The sequence below is a fragment of the Onychostoma macrolepis genome, chromosome 07, assembly GCF_012432095.1.
Source record: "Onychostoma macrolepis isolate SWU-2019 chromosome 07, ASM1243209v1, whole genome shotgun sequence".
Classification (NCBI taxonomy): domain Eukaryota; kingdom Metazoa; phylum Chordata; class Actinopteri; order Cypriniformes; family Cyprinidae; genus Onychostoma; species Onychostoma macrolepis.
The window spans coordinates 32,582,907-32,609,470 of record NC_081161.1 but is presented as its reverse complement, the minus strand read 5'-3'; the positions used below and the strand labels follow the sequence as shown (position 1 = coordinate 32,609,470).

General features: G+C 40.1%; 1 protein-coding gene across 6 annotated transcripts in view; it reads left to right on the top strand.

Moving 5' to 3' along the window:
• sox6 (SRY-box transcription factor 6) overlaps nucleotides 1-26,564 on the top strand; it is a 112,978-nt gene that overhangs the window by 34,136 nt on the left and 52,278 nt on the right. For all 6 annotated transcript variants that reach the window (XM_058781375.1, XM_058781377.1, XM_058781379.1 and 3 more), the window contains exons 4-6: nucleotides 3,168-3,257; nucleotides 13,853-14,025; nucleotides 15,780-15,848. In XM_058781375.1, coding sequence (XP_058637358.1) covers nucleotides 3,168-3,257; nucleotides 13,853-14,025; nucleotides 15,780-15,848 — 332 coding nt within the window. The remainder of the gene's footprint in view (nucleotides 1-3,167; nucleotides 3,258-13,852; nucleotides 14,026-15,779; nucleotides 15,849-26,564) is intronic.

The window sequence follows — 26,564 nt, the reverse complement described above, 5'->3', positions numbered from 1 at the left end:
TTCTGTGTCCGTCATCTACAGATGCTGGACATTCTTCACCTCTCTCAGGTAAAAATGTGTGGAGGACAGCTTCGGCACATTCCAGCTGTAGTGTGTGTGTGTGTGTAGGAGTGAGGGAGCGGCCACTCTCAAGGGAGGCAGAGTGGAGCAGAATGGGAGCTGGCACCGCATTATCTCCAACAGTTGGTGCATTCCTTAATGATCAAGTGCTGGAGAAGCATCTGTGCACTGCTCTCTGTGTTGGTGTGTGTGTGTGTGTCTAAGACGCAGAGGAGGAATATGGGAAAAGTCTTCCCTAAAACCTTTTAACCCCCCAGGACTGATCCACCCCGGCCCTGTGCCATAAAAGGAAGTTTCTCTGTTTCCAGCTCTTTTTTCAGCCTGGAGGAAAGAATGTACTGCTATTTGTTATACATATATATGCTGGTATGTGTGTTGTGTGTATGTGGTTATTATCTGAGGGGAGGAGAGTGTTGTGACAGGAAGCGCTTTTATTCAAGAGACCTCAATCACACACATATAAAACACAGGGTCGCAGCATCTCAGAAGGTCAAGGAAACAAACTGTGAGTCCTGGATTGGGAAAGTCAGTAAAGTAGAAATAATGTTAGAATGACCCAGACGGAGGTGTCCTGTCGTTCCTTCTGAAATAGAGGAAATGGAGAATCAAAGAAAATTTGACCTCCTCTTGATGTGACCTTGCACTGTATTAAAGCAGTGGCCGTCACCACAGTCTCTCTCTCTTTGCAAGCTGTCAAACATTTTCATGCCCACAGTGATGCCACTTTAGTTTTTTTTTTGGTGCATTTACTTTGTCTTTGCCAATGTACGCATATTTAGATAAGGTCAAGTGCTTTATAAATACATTTTTCTTGGTAATATAGCTTCAATGTACACACACAAACTCAACAACAAGACACGTAGTAATAAAATGAAAGAATAAAAAATCATGAAGACCAGAATAGAAATATTCAAAAATATATTTAAAGATTATGTACGTGTTCACAGTGTGAAGGATAATATGAATTTACAGATTATTGCATTAAACAGTGGGAATATTGCACTAAGGGGGGTCTTGGGAGTCATTTAACAGTTCAGTAGGGAAATGGCCTGTGGGAAGAAGCTATTCCTGTGCCTAGATGTTCTAGTTTTTTATTTTATGGAAGGTTGTTTTTTTACTTATTTATTTTTTTGTTATTGACATTTTATTTCTGGTAATGGAAACATTTTCCTCCAATTACAACTTCATACACTACTACCGTTTAAAAGTTTGGGGTTTTACGATTTTTTTTTTTAAAGAGGTTAAATTTATTCAGCAAGGATGCATCAAATTGATCAAATGGTGATAGTAAATGCTTTTTTACACTGCTACAAAAAAAGGGCTTCCATACATCATACATACAGTATGTAAATGAGTTTTTTTAGTGAATAAGATGATAATGGAGGCATAGCTGCAACATCTATTTTTAAGGCATGAGATGAAGATCTCATCACACCACATTCATGAGTGTGATGATGTCACTCACTGGGAATGTTCTATGGCCTGGAGTACCTCAAGATACTGTATGACTACAATACACGCAGACACAAAGCACGCACAACAGAGTAGCCAAAGTCATTCCCACTCTCATGAATTGTGCCCTTTTGTTTGGCAAAGTGTGTTCACAAATGATCCATTGTGTTCACGAGCGGTTTAACTACGGCTTACGGTGCCGGAGGGCTGCCAGCGGCGTGCAAGAATGTCTGCTTTAGCCCCGTGCCCTTTAGCCTTTCACACAGGGAACAAACTCTACTCTTCCTGTCCATGATGTCATCGAATGGCAACATGAGACCCGCAGCCCCTCTGCTCAAGAAATGAGCTCCTCAGCTTGGAGAAGGTAGAGATCTGATCTTGATGTATTAAACTCTGCCTTTTGGACACTTCACCCGATTCCTCCTCTTTCTGTCCGGTGCATTTGATTGGGTGTTCCTCTGTCCCGTGTGTATGTGTGTTTGTACGATGGGAACAGGCTGACCCAGGCTGTGAGCTTCAAGCTCTTGCTGGTGAGCAGTGTGTTCTTTATCAATGACCTCGGGGTCGCGGCTCTGTGGATTCCAGCCATTCCTCCTCCTGATTCATTGTCTGCCAGACAAATGTTAATTGTTTTCATCATTGCCGGCTGTGCGGGGCCAGTCAAATGGGCCCATCTCACCCCGTCTACCTTCCTCTTTAATGTATTTCTTTGTGCGGCGCCTCATTCTTATCACTCTTTCAGCCCCTCCAGTTGACCTTCGACAGACCAGGGGTCACGTCTCACATTATCCACATATTATATGTGTGTTCGTCTTTGTGTTTCTGTCTGTATGTGCATGATTGAGAAACTGAGAAACACCATACCTGCCCTTCTAAATAAAAAATAAACAAACAATTAGTACCTTTCATAAAGATCTTTTCCCACTCCTAGGTAGAAACAGATTCACCTTGACACTTTCACTGAATGTAGTTGACCTAACTTGAAAATATTGCATTAGAGCGTTTCATTCAGTTACAAACCCCAATGCATTTATTTTTTTAGAAATTAAAACATTTTTTATGACCTTTAGACATCACCCCTAATAAGCTTAACGAACTAAACTGACACACATTTCTACTGTAATGCACTCAGCTACTGATCTCTATAGAATTTCACTTTATTAGCACAGTCCAGCCGTTAGAAAACACATTCGACATTTATTGTGTGCTGTGACTGTTGAAAGACAGGTGTGAAACATTCACTTTCCTGAGAAGCAGGCGGAATTTATTACTTTCAGTTTGCTCAGCACACCTTTTCAATGGGAAGGATTTTCCCCTGTTTCTTTCTGTCTTTTTTTCTTTGTCTTTGAGGCCTCTTTTCTCTATGAGCACAAATTGTTTTGTTGCTCAAGGTTTGTGGGTCATGCTCAAAGCTATGGATTTGAGAGATACAGAGGATTTCAATGCACACCATCATATGAATGCCTCTTTGCGGTTGTCTGTGTTATGGAGGGATTTCACTCAAACTGTGTTTGTGGTAATTCTCTTTTTATAGCTAAGATGCAATTTAGGTTGCTTTTTTAAATAAAGCAGTACTTTATACATTTTATTGGTATTTCTATATTTTTTCTCTTTGTACATGCATTCAGTTTTATTCTGAGTTGCTTTTGTTTCAGAATCCTCCTGCATGGAGAAACTCCTTTCTAAAGACTGGAAAGAGAAGATGGAGCGGCTCAACACAGGCGAGCTGTTAGGAGAAATTAAAGGTAAGAAGCCTGAAGCCTCTTACAAATATTTTTCAGAAAGCAACCTCTTCTGGTCAGTCTTTCTTCTCAGAATGACTGTTATATGAGTGTGATGCACATTATGGCAGCTATATTTTGTTATTTAGCTCCTGGAATGGAAATTAGACATATAATTCAATGGAAAGGTAGGCTTGGTACAAACAGAGGACAGAGGAGAAGAATGCATTTGTGTTTGTATTGGAAGACAGTACAGCCCATGCACTGTTTATACCCAGTGAAGGTGTTCATGGGATGTGTATTTTTATTTTTTTGCACGAGCAGGTCTTAGCACTGGCTGTTACAGAGACGTGTTTATGTAGCAGGAGACGGCACTGCACCGGATCTCTGATAACGTGCTAGCTCTGCCCGGCTCCAGCCACGCACTCCTCCCTCACTATCTCTAACTCTCATTCTCTTCCCTTTCTCTAGCACGCTGGGGTTTGTCGTCCATTCCTGCCGACTCCAATCCGCCCCACGTGTTTTGATAACAGTTTTTTCAGTCGGATGAGGTACAGGTGTCATAGCAGCCGGAATATCCGATGTTATAGCATCAGTATGTCAGGGCGCTTTTAATGGAGAAGACATTTAGGAGGCAGTTAATAGCGGGATTTAGATTGCAAGGGTAATAACATTGGAGAGAAGTGTTATTGTTTTTTTGTTCCTTCGCTTAATGGTTCCCTTTTCCTTCCCTGTGCTATTTAGAATTATGAATAACGTTTGTCCTTGGTTTTAATTATTGGATTAGACTTACTCTCTGCGGCGTGTGGGTGGAGGAGGGGTTGAGGTGGGGATGGGGGGACAGGGGAAAAAGAAACAGTCGTACATTCTAATAAGTGCATTCATCGGCAATAACCTTAATGAACCCCCAAATGTAAATCACATCTCAGTAAACCAGATTCATTGTACCTGCCCCCGTTATGTGGCACCGTAGATCAAAGTGCAGTGAAGAAAATGGCGAGGAAAGATTTAGCCTTTTGAAAGGAGATCTTTTTAAATTACAGGGTATTTTTCTGTTGGATAAATGGCATTGGGTGAGGTCATGTTTAAAAGGTATAAACAGGTAGAAGGCGTTGATAATACCCCACCAGTGGCCTCCGTCGTGATTTCCAGCGAGGCTGCGGGCGACTGTAGAGAAACAGACAGAATTACTTTTCATATCATACCGGCAGCCTAAGGTTTCTAATTAGCCTGCCATTTCATATGACTGTAGACATTTCAAAGGCCTCCTTTGTGCTCCCCCTTACAAAATGTCTCTCTCTGCGTTTGAAGTCGGCCTGATGTAAATACGGGCAATTAAAAAGGAAGCTCAGGGTTGGAGACACACAAGGTCTGCTTAATTAATACACAAACAAAGGCACCAAGCTGGAAAAGAGAAAACACACACAACTTATGATTAAGATCTAAAGTGTTATGATAAATCAGAGAGCGCATTAATAGTCAGGTTAAAAAATCAATACAAAGGCCACACGTTCCTCTGGCTCAAAATTAATGGAGGAGAGCGCCAGATAAAAGATGGCACGAGGATGAAAAGGAAGCTGTTGCATGTTTGGCCTTGCTGTTTTTACTCTCATATTTGAACCGATGGCATTGTGCATTCTACCCACAGTTCTTTGTACCATTGTCACCACAATACAAAAACCCGCCTTTGATCTTTGTTCGATAAATAAATCAACTAGGAATCGCTGTCCCTGCTGAACTGTGCGTCTAAATAAAATAAAGTTTCTTGCTGCTTTTGAAATCTCCGCAGTTGTTCTTTAAAACCTTTACATATTTTTCACCTTGTGAACCTGTCGAGGCACTACGCTGTGGTAAGGAACAAAGTTTAGGATCTGAAAAAAGTAACCGATTGCTTTAGGGAATGAAGAACAATAGTGGAGAGAGAGAGAGTGGAAAAAAGCTGAAACTCAGAGAACACTTAGACCTGTTTTCTAAAGCACCGCAACACGTCCGGACCTGCCCAACTCTGTTGCACAAAACAAGTAAACAAAGTCTTCACACCAGATTGGTTTTTGGTTTTAGATCGCTTCGCGTGTAACAAGTTCAGTTAGTTCAGTTGACGTTAATCACGTTTCAGGTGGTTTTAAAGCTTTGTTTATCTAGTAAAATGAAATTGTATCGGGTTATTTACTGCATGAATTTGAGAGGCAGGCCAAAATAGTTTTTAAGTGCTCTTAAGTGTCGCAGAATCCTATGTGTTTTCTTTAAGCCCCATGTTGACACCGGCGCAGGGTTGAGGGCCAGCGGTAGCGGGTACAGGGCGTATGGGGGAGTCAGCTACGGATCGCTTTCCACCCGCCGCCACTGGAGTGGTGTGTTTGTTTTCATACCTGAGCTTAGCTGTCAATCAGGAGGAACGGTGAAGAGAGAGATGAGATCTGCAAAACAAAACCACAAAGCAGGAGAAGCAGGATGTCTGGAGGACGTCCAAACCACAGCAGTGCCTGCTCAATTGTCAGAGAGAGAGAGAGAGAGAGAGGGAGAGATATATGAACAAAAACAAATACAGAGTAACACATCAGATATATGCCAGAGAGTGTTAATCACCAAATTTAATGCAAAGAGGTGCGGCTGATGCAACTAAGACGTTAATTTTTTTAATGTGTATTAGAAGCTTTGATTCACTTCAGCCACATTTAATTTTTCATACAATTAAAGACATTGGCACCCATGCACCCTTGTTTCATTATTCGATGGAAACTTCCAAAAAATATTTTAACTGAATATTCTGGTGGAATTTTAATTCGGCTTTGTCATTTTAATGGATTTCATTAGTGAATCAGAGGTCCGCCTTTCTGCCGCAGGAGACGTTTTGTTTCTATCGCCTTGAACATTCAGGTGTCCCTGACTATTTAAAAAAAATGTGACAAAATGTCTGGAAATCAAACTGTACTTGGAAAATCAGAGTATCAGAAACCCAGAAAAGGACAGAAAGTCTGAAATCTTAGCATTGTGTGACCGCATGAAAATGGTGACTAGAGCTGCTGTGTGGAAAAAGGGGTCCCTCGCTCTTTGCCTAATCAATTTCTGACTGTCTACATGCTTGTGGAGAGAAAGTCCTGTGGCTGGTAGATAAGTAGAAGCTTTTTAAGAGAGCGGCAGGGCTGAGTGAGATTTCGATGTGACTCGTACCTGGCTTAGGCGCTCTCGGACAGAGAGCGGACTGTGAGGGTACAGAGCGCCGATTGTTCCAGCAGCTGGATTTACTTGAAAACATGATTATTCAATTTAACGTCAGCTTTATTCTTAATGGCTCCAATAAAGGCAGCGAACCCATGCTAGTGTAGATACAGTATGTGATGTGACACTCAGGGATAAGCATGAATGTTTTTGACATAACGACAGTCTTTTTTTTAATGCATTGCACATTGTTTTTATGCTGTTTACACATTTATTCAGTTTACAGTTATTTGTTCAGTTCTGTGGGGAAAAAAACAAAAACAGATCATAGATCCTCATTGAAAGGATTTATTTGTATACGAATTACTTTTATCTATTTCTATATTTTGTATTGTTATTATTATTATTATTATTATATATAAATAGATTTTATTAATCATGTTATTTTTATTATAATAATTCTAAACATTGATATGAGTTATTATTTTACATAATGAAATTATTATATAAAACTAAATTTAAATGCGTTATTGTAGGTCTATGTTCAGTGCATTTTATTGCACTGACAAATTTGTAAACAATTATTTTGTAACTTTTAAAACTGTTTTAAAACTGCATTCACTTTTTTGTTTTTGTGATTTTAAACATAGTGGGAGAAGAATAGAACAGAGCAGTGTATTAAATATTTATTAAACTTAAAAAAAGAGAAAGAGACAGACAGATAGAGGTTACAAAAAAACACAAAACAAATATGAGATTAATTGTAATTTAATTATTTTACTCAATTTATAATTTTAGCACAAATATGTTACCAAAATAATTGAGCATCTTTTGAAGCGAGGCAAAACAAAACTGATTTCTGGCAGCTTACTGATATTTGATCTGTGCCAGATTTGAAACCGTTTTCCATTACTCCTTTTAGGCATTGTTCCTGACCGAGAGAGAGGAAACCTTCTCCACCCATCACAGCATCTGAAATATTCCTCCGTCTCCCACATCCTCTAGCAGCACGCTCTGCATTTTTCTCTCCCTAACGCCTCAATAGTCAAACTGTTTGCCCTTATGTACACAAGTGAAATATGAGCCACTGTAAATTATTATTCTTTGGGCCACATTTGCAAGATGAATGCGGGGAAAGCTGTGCTCCGTTTCTCTCCTAATGAATTGAGGAATTTAGCTTGTGGCGTTTGGCTGTAGAAAGGCACACCTTGTTTGCTGCCTCTCCTCACATGGTGTTATTGAAAGTGCTTGTGAACAGGAGAGCGTTGAGGGGAAGACAGCCGTCGAAGCAGCCCAACACACACTAACACACACACACACACACACACACACACACGCGCTGTTCAGACCTGAGGAAAATCACTTCACTAAACCACAGGGCATGCATTTAAGCTTTCCTGCTAGGCAAATATTTTCATTTTTTAAGAAGATTCACAATGTCCTACACTGTTCCCAGGCTACATAGGTGGTGAAACCCAATAATGCAATTATTCACAAATTAGAAACATCTTTGCGTGATGTGGTGCCACTAGCAAACACCGGTTTAATTCGGTGTACTGCAGTGTCGGGAGAACTGATGTTTATCAGAGGGTGGGTCGCAGAGCTAATGTTCTGTTCACGGCCGTGTAATGCTGTTTAAGAGCTGGCAGGGCCATGCCCGGGCTGCTTTAGCTTGTGTCACGCTGGATTTCCGACTACAGTAGAGTCTCCGGACTCTGTCTCTTCTCCTCCTCGAGCCTCAGGGTCCTAAGGGGATGTACATTGCTACTAATGAAATCTTTCTGCACAGGCACACAAGCACGAGAACAAGTTAGGCCTTGAATGATTGTTGCGTCTAATCAGGGTTTTTATTCTCTCTAATGATAATAATAATAAAACAGGAAGAGGTCAAGGCATCTGTGCGAGTGATGATTGGGCGATTTTAAAAGTGTGTGTTCAAGGGCGGCTTCATTCTCGGAGGTGACCCCGGTGACGATCAACTCTGATAGGAGGAACATTGAAATGCACACCAGGAGCACTCTGTCCTGCGTCTGTGTGTGTGTGTTATGTGGTCAGGTTGAGCTGTTATCTCGGTAGGACTCTTTAATGAAGAGGTTCGTGTGATGCTGAGGATGCTGGGAGAAGAGCAGGGCTCTTGCATTATCTTAATTACACTCGTGAGCATCGCTGCTGTCGTCATTAGATTATTAGTCGGTATTAAAGTGCCCCATGAACGTCAAGAACATGAAGTGTGTCTCTGTTTAAGAGCCACTCTGTTGACTTTTGGTGTCAATCAAGTGTTTTTGAGATGGGAGGGGTGGGGGGGGAATAAAAATCCTTGTTGAGAGTGTGTAGTAAGATGTAATGGAGTGCGTTTTAAATTACTTCGCATACTTAGAGTACATTCCATATTCTGCTCTCTCTCTCTCTCTCTTTCTCTCTCTCACACACACACTTATATGTAAATGGATTATCCAGAATAGATTTATTAGCAAATTGGCAAAAAAAGAAAAAAAGATCAAAATATTTTTTTATTAAATTTATGTTTTTTAAAAAAACGTGAGAGGTGTATATTTTTATTTTGAAGTCTGCACTATAAAAATAATTTTGTAAATAAAACAATTTTAATATTACTATTTTGTATTATGAAAATACAGGCTTTATACTTCAAAATTTCACCATTTATTCAGTGTTTTACTGTACTTGTCATTTCTTTGAAATTATTTGTGAAATTTACTAGAAATTTCTGAGTGAAAATTGTTTCCAAGACATTTTTTCCTTACATGCATAGCTAATGACATTTAAATGCTTGCAGTGCTGTATCCGGTTTGGCACAAGTGAATATTGAGGACAAGACGTTCGCCCTCTTTTTATAGCCTGGACAAGAGCTGTAAATTAGCATTATGCTAAATTTTAATGCAGTATTGAAAGGTTTTTTTGAGTTGATAATTTGAGCTGCCATATGCTTACATGTGCAAGCAGATCCTGGTGCATGCTAGTTAATGAAGTTTTATTGGCAGGATCAGCAGGGTTTCGATCATCGCATGGGGCAGCAGGCCAGGTAACAGCTGTTGGTCATTCCGTCTCAATTCAGGAGAAAGGGAAACCATTTTTTTAATTAATATATTAGTCAAAATTATGCTTTATTATTATTATAATTATTTTGCAAATTAGTTTCAGTTTATATTTACAAATTACACACAATTAGTTATTTTTAATGAAACGCTTCTTTTTCTATATTATTTTTTATTGAACTTTTTTTATATATCAGTAAGTTGCTGTTTAATGGTCTGTGGTTTTATGCAGTTCTTGTGTTTATTTGCATGTGTAGGTTCATATAAATGTCAGTTGAGCAGAATTATAATGATTTTGTGTGTGCCTGTGTGTGTTCTCAGTCTTTAATCTTTGATTTAGTTTGATCTTCACCCTTGGGTCTTGTCTTTAGATACAGCAAGGTTCTAATAGTGATTTAACCGTGCAAACTTTGAGGTCACTGACAAGACACAATCAAATAGTTTTTTTTTAATTCCCTTTTTTACGTGAACTCTTTTATTCTGTATTGACAATAGACACAGATTCCTCACATAAAAGAACCTTCGGAGTTCAAAGGGGGCTGTAAATGCTAGTCCTTGTGTATATGTATTGCTGGGCTGAAAATCATTAGTAACTGTTTTTTTTTTTTTTTTTTTTCTTTTTGGGTGAGATGAGGGAATATACCTTTTCACAGCCCCCGAGCCGCCAGTCACGTCAGGCACGCCAGCTATGTGCAGCCCGCGTCCGGACACAGCCTGGGCACAATCGCTGCTTTTAGAGCCCTCTTAATTTACTTAGGATGGGCTCGCAGCATATGGGAGCATCCACAAAAGCCAACTGATGGAGAGACAAAGAAATTCCAGTATTCGGACATTAGGGAGGGAAAAAAGTCATTCAAATTTAGTCATAATGGTTCAGCTGTCCTAACCAAAGGAAGAGAAGAGAATAGAGAGTCTTTCCCTCTTTCGCCCCCTTTCCTCTTTCTTCCTAGTGTGTGCCTGGATCTTTTATCTCTCTTATTCACTTGGGACTCTTCAAAGTAACAAGCTGCCCTCTCTTCCCTTGGTGCTGGACTTGGAACTCAAATTAGGGACTGCTTGATTAGCGGGGAAGGGGGGTTGGGTTGGCCTGGGGTGGCAGAATGGCTGTTGGACAGAACAAATCGCACCCCTACAAAGTGTCTTTTATCTGGTGGCCCCTCTCTTTGACAGCTCCCTCTCTCGCTCATTCATTGCAGTCGCAGTTGTTTCTCTCCGGTATTCGAGTTGAGCATTGTGGGAAATGTCATCCAATCTGGTTTGTGACAGTGAAGGGAGAGGAAGGTGAATGTTCTGTTGACGCTGTCTCTCTCGCATATTCTCCCTCATTCTTTCTGTTTCCTCCTCAGCCAAAGGTCCTGAGTGGAATCTTATGTCCTCGTTGATGAATTAGACAAACCTAACCTGCTCTCATTATTTAGCATCTCCTGGCCAGATCGTGTCAAGTCCGAACGACAATGCAATGAGACACCTTTACAAGAGCAGCCAGACTCACTGCTGTTAAGAGCAATGCAATATGCACCACTGCCCTCTTTGTCAGCACTCTGCAGACAGATACAGGCCGAACTCCCCCCGTGCTCCCCTGCCAATAAAACTTTTATCTGCTTTTAAAAGGGATCTATAATTCAACGCAGGAAGAACAGGATTCTCTATACCAAAACAGGACTACCAAAATACACTATTCCCATTTAATTCCTACAATTGACTTAAAGTAAATAAACAAGTGCATAAATATTTATGTATTTATTTGGATACATATAAGATTTAAACTTTGCATGAAATTATTTGTAATAATATTTTTGCAGATATTTTTCATATTTAATGTGCATTAGTAATTTTAAATACTTTTTGTTATTTATTTTAATATTTTTATATTTATCTGTATATTGTTTATTTGTGTATTATTTAAATATGTACATATACATATTTGCATACATATACTATATGCTATATACATGCCATATACACATATTATTTACTATGCTATTAGATCAATATTTAAAATATATATGCTTAATAAAAATACATGTAATATTTTAAACTCTAACTATAATTAAAATAAATGTTAGATTATATAATAAAACAAATATATATATATATATATATATATATATATATATATATATATATATATATATATATATATATATATATAAAGGATATGAAGCAATAAATAAAACAATCTTTTTACACAATACCTTGCATAATGTTGTTCAATTTCAGCCCACAAAAAATATTGTTTGGTATTCTAATAAACTTATTTCTAAAACATTCAGCTTTCCATGATGCACTGAGAAGTTACTGTTATAGTCCGAAAACAATGAAACAGGCCAGAAATCTGAGGAGGGGAAAACAGGAGTGAGAGAGAAGAGGGAAGACATTTTGGTAGCAGGGTGGGGTGGTTGGGGTGAATTCTGGACAATTGAGCCGGAGACGAAACAATGGAGCCTCTGTTAGTATGCTGTTGGTGTTTGTGCAGACCAGCACTCCGCACACACAAGAACCTGTGCTGGGCCCTCCACAGTCTGCGGCCCCTCGGTTAAACTCGGCTACTGTAACGCGTGTGTGTGCTCGGTTACCACTTTATGTACAACATATATACGACAGTTCTACACACAAAAATACATAAAAATGATAATTACGGTATGTAACCTAATAGGAGTGTGCTCCGAACTGTTGTATAGCCGAGTGGATTGTGTGATTTAAATGTGTGATCGAGTTGGAGGGTTGTCCAGAGAGCTCCTGAGTGGGCAGAATTGAGTCCAGATGTTTGCCCCTCAGTAGGATATGAGTCCTGTCCTCCCCCAGAGGCCCCTGAGATTCTCCGTTGGGAGGAGGAGCAAGTTATGCTATTTGACATCCAACAGCCCTTCTGACTTGAAGTGTCTCTCCCTTCGTCCACTGAGAGATGCTCTGCCGCCCCCATCCCCTTCGGACTCTCTCTCCCTTTCTTTTTTTGAGCGTTCGCGGGGGCAGATGTCAGGCCCGACAGCAGCGGCCACTAAATACGGCCCTTCATGGCACAAGCCAAAGGTTAATAAAATTGGTAGCAAATGTATCAATTTTACAGATAAGCTATTCACAACAAGTGTAGTCGGCTGAATAAAAAGTCAATTCAGGCCCGAGGAAACCACATGCAGTAGCAGTGAATAGGCGCTTTTAGGTGCCTTTTTTGAGAGAGAGAGGGTAAATGGAGAATTGCAGCCTCTCTCCTTCATCGCTACCGCGCAAGCCCGGCCAGTAAATTGCTCTGAATGGGGGCTGGAGGTTGACAGGCCCTATTAAGACAAACGGCCTTCCTCATCGGAGAGATAAAATAAATCAGGTGTTTAGTCAAATTAAAATAGTTGAACTAGAGCAGGCCCCAGGGAGCCCCTTCGGAGAAACTCAAGACAGATGTGGCCAGGGGAGCACAGGAAGACACCCAGGAAAGAATTTAACACTGAGCTGGCTGCTAGCCAAGCCGATCGTACTGTTCTCATGAAGCAGCAGGTTACTGTCCGGAGGCAGGATCACTTAGCATTGATTAGCTAAAGGTACAGCACGGCCTCATGGGAGGACGTGCAGAAGGCACGCACATTGTCTGGTGTGATTACGCTGTTTGATGCGTGCGAGAGAGATAATGAGAGGATACAGAGGTGACGGTGACCCTGTTTGCGAGAGGCACGTCAGCTCCGAGGTGTTTGCGCCTGCTCCTCCTTTAATGAGAATTGAGAGCAGTCATTACACGGCAGCGCCTCCAGTCGTGCAACTGTCGCACACACACTTGCCCTGTATTGTCTGTCACTAATCTGCCACCTTCACTCGTCTTGTGACAGCTCCTCTTATTTAATAGGAACAATTCCATTCCTCACCATCTCTATAAGAAGCCGCTATCAGCCGATCACCAGAAGTGGAAAGAGAGAGCGGGACTCGCGACCTTCGCACTTTTAATGAAGCCGTTCCATTATCAGGCCGAGGCTGTTTGGATGATACCATTCTCGGCTTTGAAGGAGCTAGAGTTTCCCTCCTGGACCGCCATCTGTGGTCTTCAGGAATTCTGGACTGAGACATACTCGATGCTCAGCATTTGCTGGCTCTGTCTTGCCCTCTCAAGAAAAAAAAAAAAAACGTTCTGATCCCTGGAGCTTCTCGATTGTAGGCTTTTTATATCTCTGAAGCGCGGATCAATTAACAAGGCTCTGTTTTCCACCACTTGCTTTGTTTGCTGTTCTGTCTCTAGGAAAACTGACCTTTGCCTTCATATAGAGACTATATTTAAGAGGTGAGGGACATCTGGCTGATGTAACATGAGATGTAAACCTTTTCTTCTCGCTGCTGGGAGAGTGTACAGGGTCATGGAGAGAAGACCTTTTTTTTTCTCTTTTACCGTTTGATTCCTTGTGTTTGACTGCATGTGTTCTGTTGCAGGTACTCCAGAAAGTCTCGCAGAGAAGGAGCGACAGCTCTCCACCATGATCACACAGCTCATCAGCCTGCGAGAGCAGCTCCTGGCCGCCCATGATGAGCAGAAGAAACTGGCCGCCTCACAGATGGAGAAACAACGTCAACAAATGGAGCTGGCACGCCAACAGCAAGAGCAGGTGAGAATGTGCAAACCAGGGTGGAGCGCCATTCAGAATCAAAGTCATAAATCAGAATTAAAGTATGTGCCTGAATTTGAATTGAATTAGAGTTGAGAATGTAAGGATGTAGAATGGAATTGAAATTCAATATATTTATACTGTAGTTTTTAACTAGAATGGCAAAATTTGAATTTTTAAACATTTTGAGAAAAGTAAAATATGTTTGAAATTTCACCTATAGAAATTTGAATTAAGTTTGTATATTTCATTTTAGTTACTTTTTTTTTAAATTAACTTTTGTGTACAAAGAAAAATAAATTTATTTCCCATAATGCTTATTTGAAGTACAATTCAGTAAATACATTTTCTTGCCATTCCAATTCAACTTCCTGTGGAGTGTGGCCAATTTAATTCAAATGCAAATCTCTTCATAGTATATATGTCCTATAAATCCTGTTGTTTTGTTTAAAGCCAGTTTAATAAAGATATTATCAGCGATGCATCACATATTCTCATTTTACAGCCTCATTTATCAGAGGAGGCACTTAAAACAAGATTGCTCTTATTTGCTTTTAAATAGGTAATGAGTTCTTCTATTTAGCGATTTAATATTTTAATTTAGTTTATGGCTTGATGTTTCACTCCTTGATAAATCAGACTCTGTCGTGAGGAGGAAAGCACATAGTTACGGTTATTGTATATAACTGATGAAATATGGAAGCACGTAAATTGGTAGGGAAATTGATCACAATTACATCAAACTTTGCACGAAAAGCATGTGTAGATCAAGCAAATGAGGCGTACTGAACGTATCAGCAGCTCATGAGCTCCGTTAATGTCGCACAAGATCCATCTACATCTTCACTATTTTTATAGCGAAACCATATAATTGCTGTCAATTTATTATGCAGATGAATAGGTGCATATTAATGTGGTCTGCATTTACCTGAAACGGGTGCACGTTTTCTAATTCACCCTATTAATGTCACCCGGCTCTCCGCATTAATATTCGACTTTATGAGGATTGTATATTAATTGTATGCTCAGCTGATTTTAATAAACGGTTATTTCAGGAATTTACTGTTTTGCAAATGTTCAAAACCGCATCCATTTCCATTAATGACAAACAAAATGGAGGGAGAGGAGGACAGAAGAGAGCGAGAGAGAAAGAGAGGGAGGGAGGAAGGGGGGAGCCTGAAGTTAGGATGTCATTTAGCCATCCAGACACGACACAGTAATTAACTGTTGACACTAGTGAAGAAGCCAGCACAAATTAATCCTGACACATTTGCAGACGGGTGATATCTTACAGTGAACACTTTGTAATTATATTTGAAAATGAAAATTAAATGACACTTAAACCTAGGCTGTCAGGCTAACTGAGGAGGAGGAACGGGGGAGTCTGCAGAGGCTGGGAAAAATTGAGAGAGAGGGAGGAGGCAATGCGCTTAACATCGAGAGCCCACCCTTGGGCAGACCCGACCATTCCTAGGTTGCATAAACATGCCAGTCTTTCACCCCGTGGCGCATCGCCCCGGCCAGGCCCGGAGCTGGGTATAATACACATTAGCCGTCCTCTGATTACAGTCATTAGGGTCAATTGGTGGACGAGAGATGTTACCCACAAGCTCTGATTGCATATATTATCTGTCTGCATAAATACATGGTACAATAAATCCAGTTGCTCTCTCGTAGACTATGATAACGTGCATCCTTTAATGTTCGAAGGTTTCTAGCGATGTTCAACTAAACGAATCTTTGTGCTTTCGCAGATTGCCAGACAACAGCAGCAACTTCTGCAGCAACAGCACAAAATCAATCTCCTCCAGCAGCAGATCCAGGTCAGTGCTCGACTTTCGCGTCTTCGTTCTGTCAAAAAACGTTATTTTGTTTTTACATCTGTCATCGATCACGTTACAACTGTCACCAATCAGGATAATTGGCGAATGGTAATTCGGGAAGGGGCTATAGATGGGTAGAATAATTATCACTCCCTAATTAATGAAGGAATGGAAAAAACAGAAATGAGAGAAAGCTTAATGACACCAAGTGGTGCCTGTTTGCATGTTTTGTGGAAAAGTGCCCTAAGGGTTTGAGACATGAAAGCCGGTGATAAATGCCTCTGAAATTACACCGTCCCAGCACAGTGACGTGGCAGCGGCTTTGGAAAAACAGTCGCTACTGTTAGCCCCTTTTCCCATTGTCCAATATTGGAAAAATCACTTTGCGTTCATTTGCTTAACTCCGTTGCGGCCGACGAGCCTGTAAACATATCTTGTTGACATGTAAATTGCGCAAACCTTGCCTTTTGCAAATATTTGCTGCTTGCTTTAAGTCAGTTTGAGTAATCTTTTGAAGGTCTCTCTTTATAAGTGTGCTTCAAGAATAGGCTCATTGAAAGTTTGCTCTTTGCTTAAAAATAATTGAATTGGATTAGTTGCAAAGTACACACTGTGGTCACCCAAATCCGTTTTCTTGCCACAAAGTGGATTGCTCTTTTTTCCCTCTCCATCAAGCAATTATGTGAAATGAAAAAATGGAAAGGAGGGAGAATAAAGAGAATGCTTACAAGAACGCCGTAAATAAATGTGACGTATATGTGAAGAAAGAGCAGGAAAAGATGCAGGATAAGAATGAGTGTTTGTGAGCCGTTGGTTTGCGTGGTATGTGGTTCTCAATCAAGCAAGGTTAGCAGACCACCCAGTCAGGAGACGTGGACGTACACAAGCTGGTCAGTGGCAGTGGTCAAGGTCTTTTACACACACCATACACACATAAAAGCCAAGGGCAACATGAGCAGCCCGTGCCTGGAGATACTCTCTTCCTTCTCTTCTTTTTTTCCGCTTGCTTTTGCGCATTCACTGGAGACAGGTACAAAGATCCCCACTCCTCTTTTCTTTCCCAGATTCACACCCAATACACCATTATGTCAGCTGGTTTTCTCTCACATTGAACACGCTCATTTCATTCTTTACTTCTCAGTTCTCACTTTTCATTCTCTCTTTCACATCTCATATCATCCTCTGCGTTTGACTTCCACTTCAAAGCCCCTGAGCTTGAGGCCCTCAGAAAGGAATCCAGGCCGGTTTTCTTCTCAGCGCTCTACCTATCATTGTGAGGTTAACCATCAGCCTTTCTTTCTCTCACTGCTCAGATGTGTCAGGTAAAAACAAACCACTGTCTTATTTACACAGCCCCGAAGCACGACAGATTTATAGCTCAGCAGTTAAACCTCTTTCAAGTGCACTTCTCAAGAGAAAGGCCCAATCTGTTAAAGGCGCACGCTGTTGAAGAGCCTGCAGAACTAGCCACTGTGCTACTACCACTCTACCACGCCGCGTGTGTGAGAAGTACCACTCTTCACTTTCCAGTAGACAGGCCTCTACATGCTTACTGTGTGTCGCAGTGGCAGTAAGAGTTCGTGTGAACAGTTTAATTACCTTTAGGAGTGGAGGCTTCTGGAGTTGGATATTCTCAACTAGCGACAGAGCTCATCTTAAACAGCTGGGCTATGCTATACTGTCATTCCTGCAGTGCACTGAAGAGTATCTAATTGAAGCTGCTATGTTAACATAAGTATTTTTTTTTCAGTAGCATGACATTAGCTAAGCTGTTGTAAAAGTACAAATGGAAGTGTAGTATCATGTTAACTGTCACATTGTATTGCGCATATACACTACCATTAAAAAAAAAAAAAAAAAACTTTAATACTTTTATTCAACAATAGAGCCTTCAATGGGTCAAAAAAGAGAAAAATTGTCATCATTTACTCACTCTCATGTCGTTCCAAACATGTATAAGTTTCTTTCTCATGTTGAACATGAAACAAGATATTTTGAAGAATTTTGAAGAACCAAACAGTCGTTGGTCCCCACTGACTTCCATAGTAGGGAAAGAAATACTATGGAAGTCAATGGGGACCATCAGATGTTTGATTACCAGCATTCTTCAAAATAAATAAGTAAATATTAAATAATTACAAAAATGTCATTTTTGGGTGAACTATCCCTTTAAACAGCCAAGCAGGACAGCTGTTATCAACATCAGTAATAATAAGAAATGTTTCTCTCACACCAAATCAGCATATTGATTTCTGAAGGATCATGAGACATTGAAGACTTTTTGAAATATATCTTGACTGCAGTTTATGGAGCCCCGTTTCTTGTCCAAGATTAAAGGTTCTGCAGTTCATGGCTGTTACACAGAACACCACCAAAAACAGAGCCACTAAGAAAGTCAGGCTTAGGATGTGTACTATCTTATCATGCTTTTTATCTTTGTTTCCATATATATCATTACCATTGCCTCCCTTTGTGACCCATTTAACTTCCGTCTCCAGAGCCCACAGCTTGTCGTAAAGAAGTCGGAAGACAAGAGTAGGATGCGATGGGAAGCGAGAGGAGGAGGCTTGCTAATGCAGTTCCCTGGCACTCTGTTTTCATTAGAGCTAGCTCTACAAAAAATGCCCAGTGCTCTTAATATACAACAGCTTTGAGTTAATTAGTACTCCAAACAAGCTCTTCAGCCTTCATGTAGAAGACGTAAAAGTTGAGTGGTAAAACAGCATGCAGGGATTGGGTTTCCCCACTGTTAGCGTGGAGCGTATGCGTGGTTTAAAGAGCCAGCTTCCCCATCAAAGCGCTACTGTTTTGGCTCACATGGTAAGCAGCGTTTTAGACATTTATTGATGATGTAACTGATCACATCACTGGATTCTGTAAACGGGACTGAATGGGGTCCAAATAAAACCATAGGGCCTGTAACCCAATACAGCGTCGGCTTGGAAAATCAGTTCTGGTTTTCTCCGGAGTTTGGCACTGTGCGTTGTCCAAATCAAACCACTTTTAAATTGCCCTTCTCTCTGTTTCATCACATTTTGGACAAGAAAGAAAGAGATGAAGAGATTGAGTCTTTGTCTTTTCGGGAATTACAATGTCACTTGTTTTAAAGATAACAGATGTTTAGATTATAGTGTTAGAGGCTTATCAGAACTTCAAGCTCAAGGTTTTACTTCTTATTTATTCCTTTAGCCAAAAGCCTCTTGTTGAGAAATTTCATATGGCAACTAATTCCGTCCAGGGACCGGATTACTGTTATGTGACTCAAGCACGAACTTAAAAGCGCCATCAGAGATTGAAGGAGAGGCTTAGGAACAATTAAAAACAAATGTCGAAGTAAATCTTGATCTGAAAGAGAAAATGTGTTACTTATGTAAGACAAGTAAAGCCGCACAAATAAGACCATGTAAAAGCCACCGCCTCCAACAGGAAGGCAAGCCTGTGTTGGTTGTTCTTAGAATCGGTATTAATCAAGCCAAGTGATTCGGGTTCCGCTGACCTGTTTACAAAGAGCCAGTCTCCTTGACAGTTCCACTCACTGTTTTATTCGCCCTCATGCCATTACAATCAGCTGTAATTGTGAATGGCTTCCTGTAGGAAAGAAAAACAAATATGTCAGAGATCTTTAATATCTCAAGTCATCATCTTAGACAACAATTAGATTAAATGGAGAGAAAATCGATACTTTAATTTTCTGTAAATCCATGCATTTTAGTCCAAGAAATATAATATATTTTTAGAAAATAATATAATTTCTTATGTAATGTTAATGTGTGTATATAATATGTGGTTAATATCATATAATATAATATCTGTGTATGTATATTTTAATTTATTAAAATGTTTTTTATTAGTTTTTTCATTTATAATATATAATATGTTGAGTTTTATTTGTAGTTTTATCAAACTAATTATTTGATAATTCATATAATAATATTTGATAATAATTGATATTAGATAACTAATTGATAATTGATAGCAATTTTACCAAAGCATCAGTTGTTCAAAATGCTTTCAATTTTCAGTTTCTCTTTCTCTTTTCAAATGGTTGCAGTAATTTTTCTTTCTTTCATTTGTAATTCTTAAATTTCTCTTTGGGTTTCTTGGGCTAAAAACCAAAACAACACCAACCAAAAGTTTATGATCAACGTAATCAAAGTAACATCACTTTCCTATTTAAATTTCCTTGTCTTTTGCTTTCCCTGAGCTCCCCATAATGACAAAATATGTCTGTGTATATGAGGTAAGAGCACAAAAAGGCTTTCTTTGTCCAAGAGGTTGTCAGGAGAGACTGTTCATTGTCCTCTGAGCTCATACATCTCTTACACTTAATACTTATGATTACAGCTGCTGTGCTCAGTTGAGATTTCAAAGGCCTGTACATGTGTGCATATGCATTAGGTGCTATTGTCTCTCTCTGGGCTGTGTTTTGCGACAGCAGCTGTAAATTCCCAGGCTGGACTCAGGGATGGTCTGGGCCGGGTTGACGTGCATCTCTAGCGCAGACTTGGCTCGGTTCCAGGCATTCCTGCACGCTGGGGCTGGTACGATGTGAGCTAAGGTGACGCAGGGAGGAGAACACACAGGTGGAGGCAGGCTCATCTTATTGTATACACACGCACAAGCATCAAGAGAAGAATGATTCCCTCAAAGGTCAGCATGAACTTTAGATACTGAGGAGAGGCGAGGCTGCGGTGTGTTTGAGGAAAAATTCCCGTTGAGATTAAACAACTCTTTCTCTATGAGAATTCCATTATGAGGCTCATATACTGTCTCTCATATCACAGCAAACAAGAGTTTATTAGCTCCGATCTCGTTCTCCCTCCTCATACGGCGTGACTATGAGAGACAGAGAGAGCGATAGGCACACTGAGCTCTGTTTGTCAACGGACAGAGATGCTGTTTGTCCGTGTAGGGCCATTGTTGTGCCGACGGTCGCTTCCTGTGTTTTAAAGCAGGCCGCCGGTTCAAACACTCTGTCATTGTACAGGCCTGGTTCTACTTATCTAACCCCAGGGCTCCGCTTCCTCTTGCTACTCTACTGAGAGAAACCTCCACGTGGCTGTCTTCCGCTGTCCTCCCCCTTTCTTCCTCCCACCCGTCCCCCCCCCCTCTCTCTCTCTCCCCCTCTCCCCTCTTTCTCCTGCCAGCACCGGCTGGATCACACAGATCTCTTGCTCTCCATCTCTCACCCTCTTCTAGCAAGCGCCAAGCGCCACTTCTCATCCACTTCTCTCATTCCTAGACACCTTTTCCCATTTTTTCCCAAGCTGATTGGGGGGAATCATGGAAATTTGGAATGTATTTGATTAATTTATTTGGTAAAATATATTAATCAGTGGAAGAAGTTAAAATAGAAAAAAAAAATTATACTTAAAATGCAAAAATTAAAAATAAAGAAATAATAATAATATACTATTATATAATATATAGAATTATATTTATGTTATCTTTTAAATAATAATTATATAAAGTATGTATATATTTATAGGTGTATTAATGGGAGTTTACTTTTAATTGGATAGCATATACATTTAATATAAAAGAAATGGTAAATAATAGTGAAAATGGTTTTGCTTGTACTTATTAAATTTTTAACGATTTAATAATTTTTTCCAAACTTTTCAATTTGCTGTTATAATGAGGAAAAACAAATTAAATCTTCACAGGTTGAGTAGCCGTTCCTTGTCCTTTGGTATTTCAAAGCTCACAAAAAGGAATGGAACTTTTTTCAGTATACAGTTATAATGAGAAATAAAGAATGAAAGGAAGAGAGATGGAATTTTTGTATTCAGATATTTGCGTTTGAGTTTTTTGTTTTATGAGCAGATTCCAAGCAGGCCTGTTTATTATCTCAATAATCACTCACTCCTACTATGTTGGGTTTTGTCCATTCTCTTCAGTATCAGCACACTGACAGACGCCATCTGAAATAATTCTGGCTTTTTATTATTATTTATTTATTTATTTATCAGCAGCTACGTTTAAATGAAGATAATAGATTCATTCTACATTTTTCAGTTTGTTTTTTTCCAGAGCTATAAGATCTGCATTCCAGCTCAGTAGCAGAGGAGTGGCACTATTACAGCTAAAGCAGAAGCTGTTGTCAACATTCACTTCAAAGCAGGAAAGGTTCCCTCACATGTGGTTTTAAATGGTGTGGGGGAGCAGCAGGGAGCCTCTAAGGGTTAACTGATAATAGCTGCATACAGCCACCAGATTAAAGATTCTTTTTAATTATACACGGCTAACCACCAGCATAGTGAAGCCAGACAGACTAAAGACGACCTGTGCAGATGATAGACACAATGTGCCAGTGTGTTTGTGTGTGTTGTGAACAGTCTGAGAGGCCAGTGGAAGAGTGGGCCTTCAGGATATTCCTTTGTTCCTGTGGACTGATAGACAAATGTCTCTCTGTGTGTGTGTGAGACTGATCTCTCTCATATGTTCACCATTTCCCCAGGCCACTGTGAGTTTGCCCTTATAGCCGTGTTTATCAGTGGGAGACGAGGCCAGGCTAAAGGGTTAATCAGAGCCAGGTCTCAAGCACAAAACACACACGTCCGGCTCTGTTGCCCAGGACAAACTCATTTAATCGTAAATAATCCTGAATTCTTGTGTAATAGCATTATTTGATTATAAAACTTCATGCGTACTCAAGAAGCTTGACAGTTTGCATGAGGAGCTACACAGGTTGAAAAGCCGTTCTCATCGTTTTTGGCATTTCAAAGCTCACAAACAGGGATGGAGGAATAATAGCAGTCTGTTCTGAGAAGTTGCATAATGGTGTTCAGGTCTCTCCTCTCACTATTTTGCAGAGCAGTGACAGAATTCACAGGGGAAGTTGAACAAAAAGAAACCCTGTCTGCGCAGACAGAACAGAGCCTCCTAATTAAACACAAGACTTTGAGGAACTCATTCGTTATATCTTTTTCAGAGAGAAGAAAATGTGTCTCTCTGTTTTTTTTTTCTTTGGGATATGTTCAGTTCTTTTTTTCTGTAATTTAGCTAACCGATTCGCTTATTAACATGAGGGATCCATTATAAATAAATGCTTTGTTTTTGTAGTTTACTCAAGTTATTTAAGGAGAAGGTCATATATTAAAATAGACTCTGGCCTGTTAACATATTTTCTATTTCCCTCCGGCTTGACGGAATCCGTGTTAAGAGAATTGTAATCCGGTTACTGTACGCCGGTTTCTTCTCCTCTCAGTCGTATTACAATCACCATTATTTAGCCGCTGCACATGAAGCTAATTACCATAGCTTTGTCTTTAGCCTAGAGCCATTTGGTTTGCCTTTTTAATTCAATGAACAACAATTAAATCCAATATTTCATTAAGCTCCCTCAAATGCACCAGGCGCCATATAATGGTGAATAATTCAGCTTGGCTTTTTTAGATAAATATAGGGGTGTCTAATTGAACAAAGATAATGCTCCTAATTTGCCTCTTGTTAGATGGTTTTGGTTGTCTCCCAGCACCCTTGTGATCTCTCATGCTAAAGTCTCATTTATGCGGAGACAGCGCTGAAAACAAGCTATGCTAAAAAAGAATGTGTTGCCAATTAGCATTGTCTGCCAGGCAAATGGATTGTAATAAGGAAGGAAATGAGCGCGGGCGTGTGTTTACATCTCTGCGTCTTTCTGCGCGCTAATGCCCTTCTCTTTATGGTGTGGAGTATGCTAGCTTCTACTTCTACCAGGATGAGGGCCATAACGGTCTCATCAAATCCTCTTGGCTTGGGCCCAGTGCGGCAGAGCCTGAAACGCGCTCATCCTCCATTTAGCGGAGACTGTTAGCTGATGAAGAGCCCAACATGCGAGAGCGGAGATAAAAGAAAGCAGTGACCCGACTCATTAGCCCCCTTTGATTTAATATATTGACACTTGGATACAAATAATTCCATTTAGTGTGCTTGGTTGGAGGGGGTGCGGGGGATCAATTTAATTAGTTATGAAATGTGACTTCTTGTCACGAAGCAGGAGAAACGCTGACGTTAAATAAAGTCATGTGCGGTTCGAACAATAAAGCTTCTGTAGGCCCGTTTTAAAACTTAATGACGCATAAAAACGGGCCTAATAGTTACATCCTCACCAGCGGGCCATGATGCTTTCGGTATTAAGCTAATGGATGGGTGAAGGTAGAATGCTTAACGGCAGTTCAAACAGTTTCAGGTATTAAGAATATAAACACTGACCGCCTGGCTGATCACTGCTTTTTCTGTTAAGGCGATGTCTTTAGTATTGCTTTTCACTGTGTGATCAAATAATCACTCGTGCCGACAGGAAGAGTGAGGATAGAGGTTTTGGCATCGTCACTGCTTGATAGAAGAGACAGCAGTATTTTGGTTCATTTGTGCATTTGTTCGGACTAAAGACCATGTTTCCAGCATATGGTGAGAGATCACAACACAAAGACATACTTGTGTAGTTCAGTATGCGATCATTCCAAGTGACTGCTTAGAAAAAGCAGACAAACACAGGCTGAGTTTTAACGTTGACTGCATAACATCATGCTTTTTCACAATTAAATAAAAAGGGTCTTACGGCTTAAAATGGATGGTTCGCCCATGCTGAACAACCATGTTGTTCTAAACCTGCATGACTTCCTTCCTTTTGTAGAACATAAAAGAAGATGTTTTGAAAAATGTCCTTACAGTGAAAGTCACTGTTGTCTTATGCTGTTTTTGACCCCACTGACTTTCATTGTATGGACAAAAACACGTGGAATGACATGAAGGTGAGTAAATAATTAGACCATTTTCATTTCTGTGTGAACTATTCCTTTAACACGGTCATGCGGGTAAGGGACAAAACGTATATGATACAGACCCAAATTCGGTTAGCGTTTTAGCAGTTACCGTCTGTGTACCTTGCATAGTGACATTGACTTAAACTGAAATGAACAAACCAAAGGCATTTTGGGAGCCTGTGCATCTACGCATCTCAACTGAGCATCATCATAATCAGCGGCTAATTCACGATCCATGAGAGCAGTCTCTTGACTCCAAACCCAGTGGAGGGTGGCATAAAGCGGGTGCTGTCCAGCCCCTGAATCTCATCAGAAAGCACCTGTCACTCGCCGCTGCACCACAAGCCCTCCCAGACCATGCACGACGGACCTATACTTAGCTCTCATTGTGCCCGGGCCCTGCAAGGGGAAAAATATCAGTTGGTGGAGAACACATCCTCCAGTGTGATGTTGACTTAGTTTCCTCTCCCCTCCTGCCTGGCCCACTGTTTTCCCTGTTAATGTTGAGCAAACTGTTTTGTCTTTGCATTGGCTTTTTAACGTGGTCCTCAGCCTCCGCAGTGGGCACACACACAGGGGGAAAGAAGGCAAGGCATTAATAGCCTCTACTGTGTGCGGCCAGCCGGCAGTTTAGAAAGGGGGCCCGTGTTTTCTTAGGGCTAGGGTGGCAAAGCAAAGCATTCAGCCCTGCGCGTCGCAGCACAAAAAAAGGGCCGCTTTGTGTTTCGGATGGGGCGGAGGAGGGTCCGAGCATTCCCGACGGAATACAATGAATGGGCCGTTTTGTCTTTCATCCGTTTTTCATGCACACTGAATTGTTGTTGTCTTTCTCTCGCTCTCCGTTTCTCCCTCTCTCTCTTTTTCATAATTATTCTTCCCCGTCACTGGGTGTGCACATGACATTTGAGCGTGTTTTAAAGTCTCAACACTCTCATGTGCCTGCAATAAAGTCCCGGCTGTAACAATGTCAGCTTTCTGCTGGACAACAGAGCACTCTCTGTTGTTCTCTGGGCCCAGCTGCTGGAAGGGTAGAGCGAAGACAGTGGCTTAGTCTGCACACAGATGACAGGAAGAAGGAGAAATGCTCCTCTCTCTCTATCTCTCTTCATGGACTCGTTCACCGGACAATGCCATTTTTAGTTAATGGGTGGTCTGACTCTAGACTTTCAGTTCTAAACTGGTGGGTCATGACCCAAAAATGGGTCACAGGTCTGTTCTGATGGGAGAAAACAATACTAAATACTACTAACCGTATAACATTGTAAAATAATTGAACAGGGAGAATAAATCGCTTCCCATATCCTTGTCAAAGCAGATAGATGGATGTCAACATGGACAGGTGATAATGCCTTTATCTTTGAAATCCATGAACAAAACTAAAGAATATTAGTTTTTTAATTAATAAAAATTAAGAAGAGGAAATGTTTTTGTTACTGGAACATCATTAATAAATACATGAAAGCATGTATGTTATTTAATATTAATATATTTCAAAGTTGTATTTTTAATTTTCATTGTTTTATGAAAACATTTCTGCCATAAAGACCCATAAACTATTTGCAAAATTATCACTAATACAGCTGTATATTCCCCCAAGAGTGAGAACAAACTGTATCTGGAAAAGAGACTTGTTGAGATTTTGAGATTTTATGTTTTTTTTTTTTTTTATTTCCTTCTTCTTATTAAAGTATTGCCTTATTTTTTTTTAGTTTTAAAATTAAGTAAACCATTTCTCTTTTATATTAGTCTTTTTAATTATATCTTAAATATTTATTATTTGGAAGGTTTCACCGAGCATAAAAATAAATATTTATCTTTAAATGCATCATGCATAATTCAAAAGTGACCAGAAAGTAAATAAAATTAAAAAGAAAAAAAGAAAAGAAAAAGAACACATTGCATGAATGAAAGCATGAAGGCATATCATACTAGCTTATTGCCTTTTTTTCCTGTTTAGCTTCCCTAC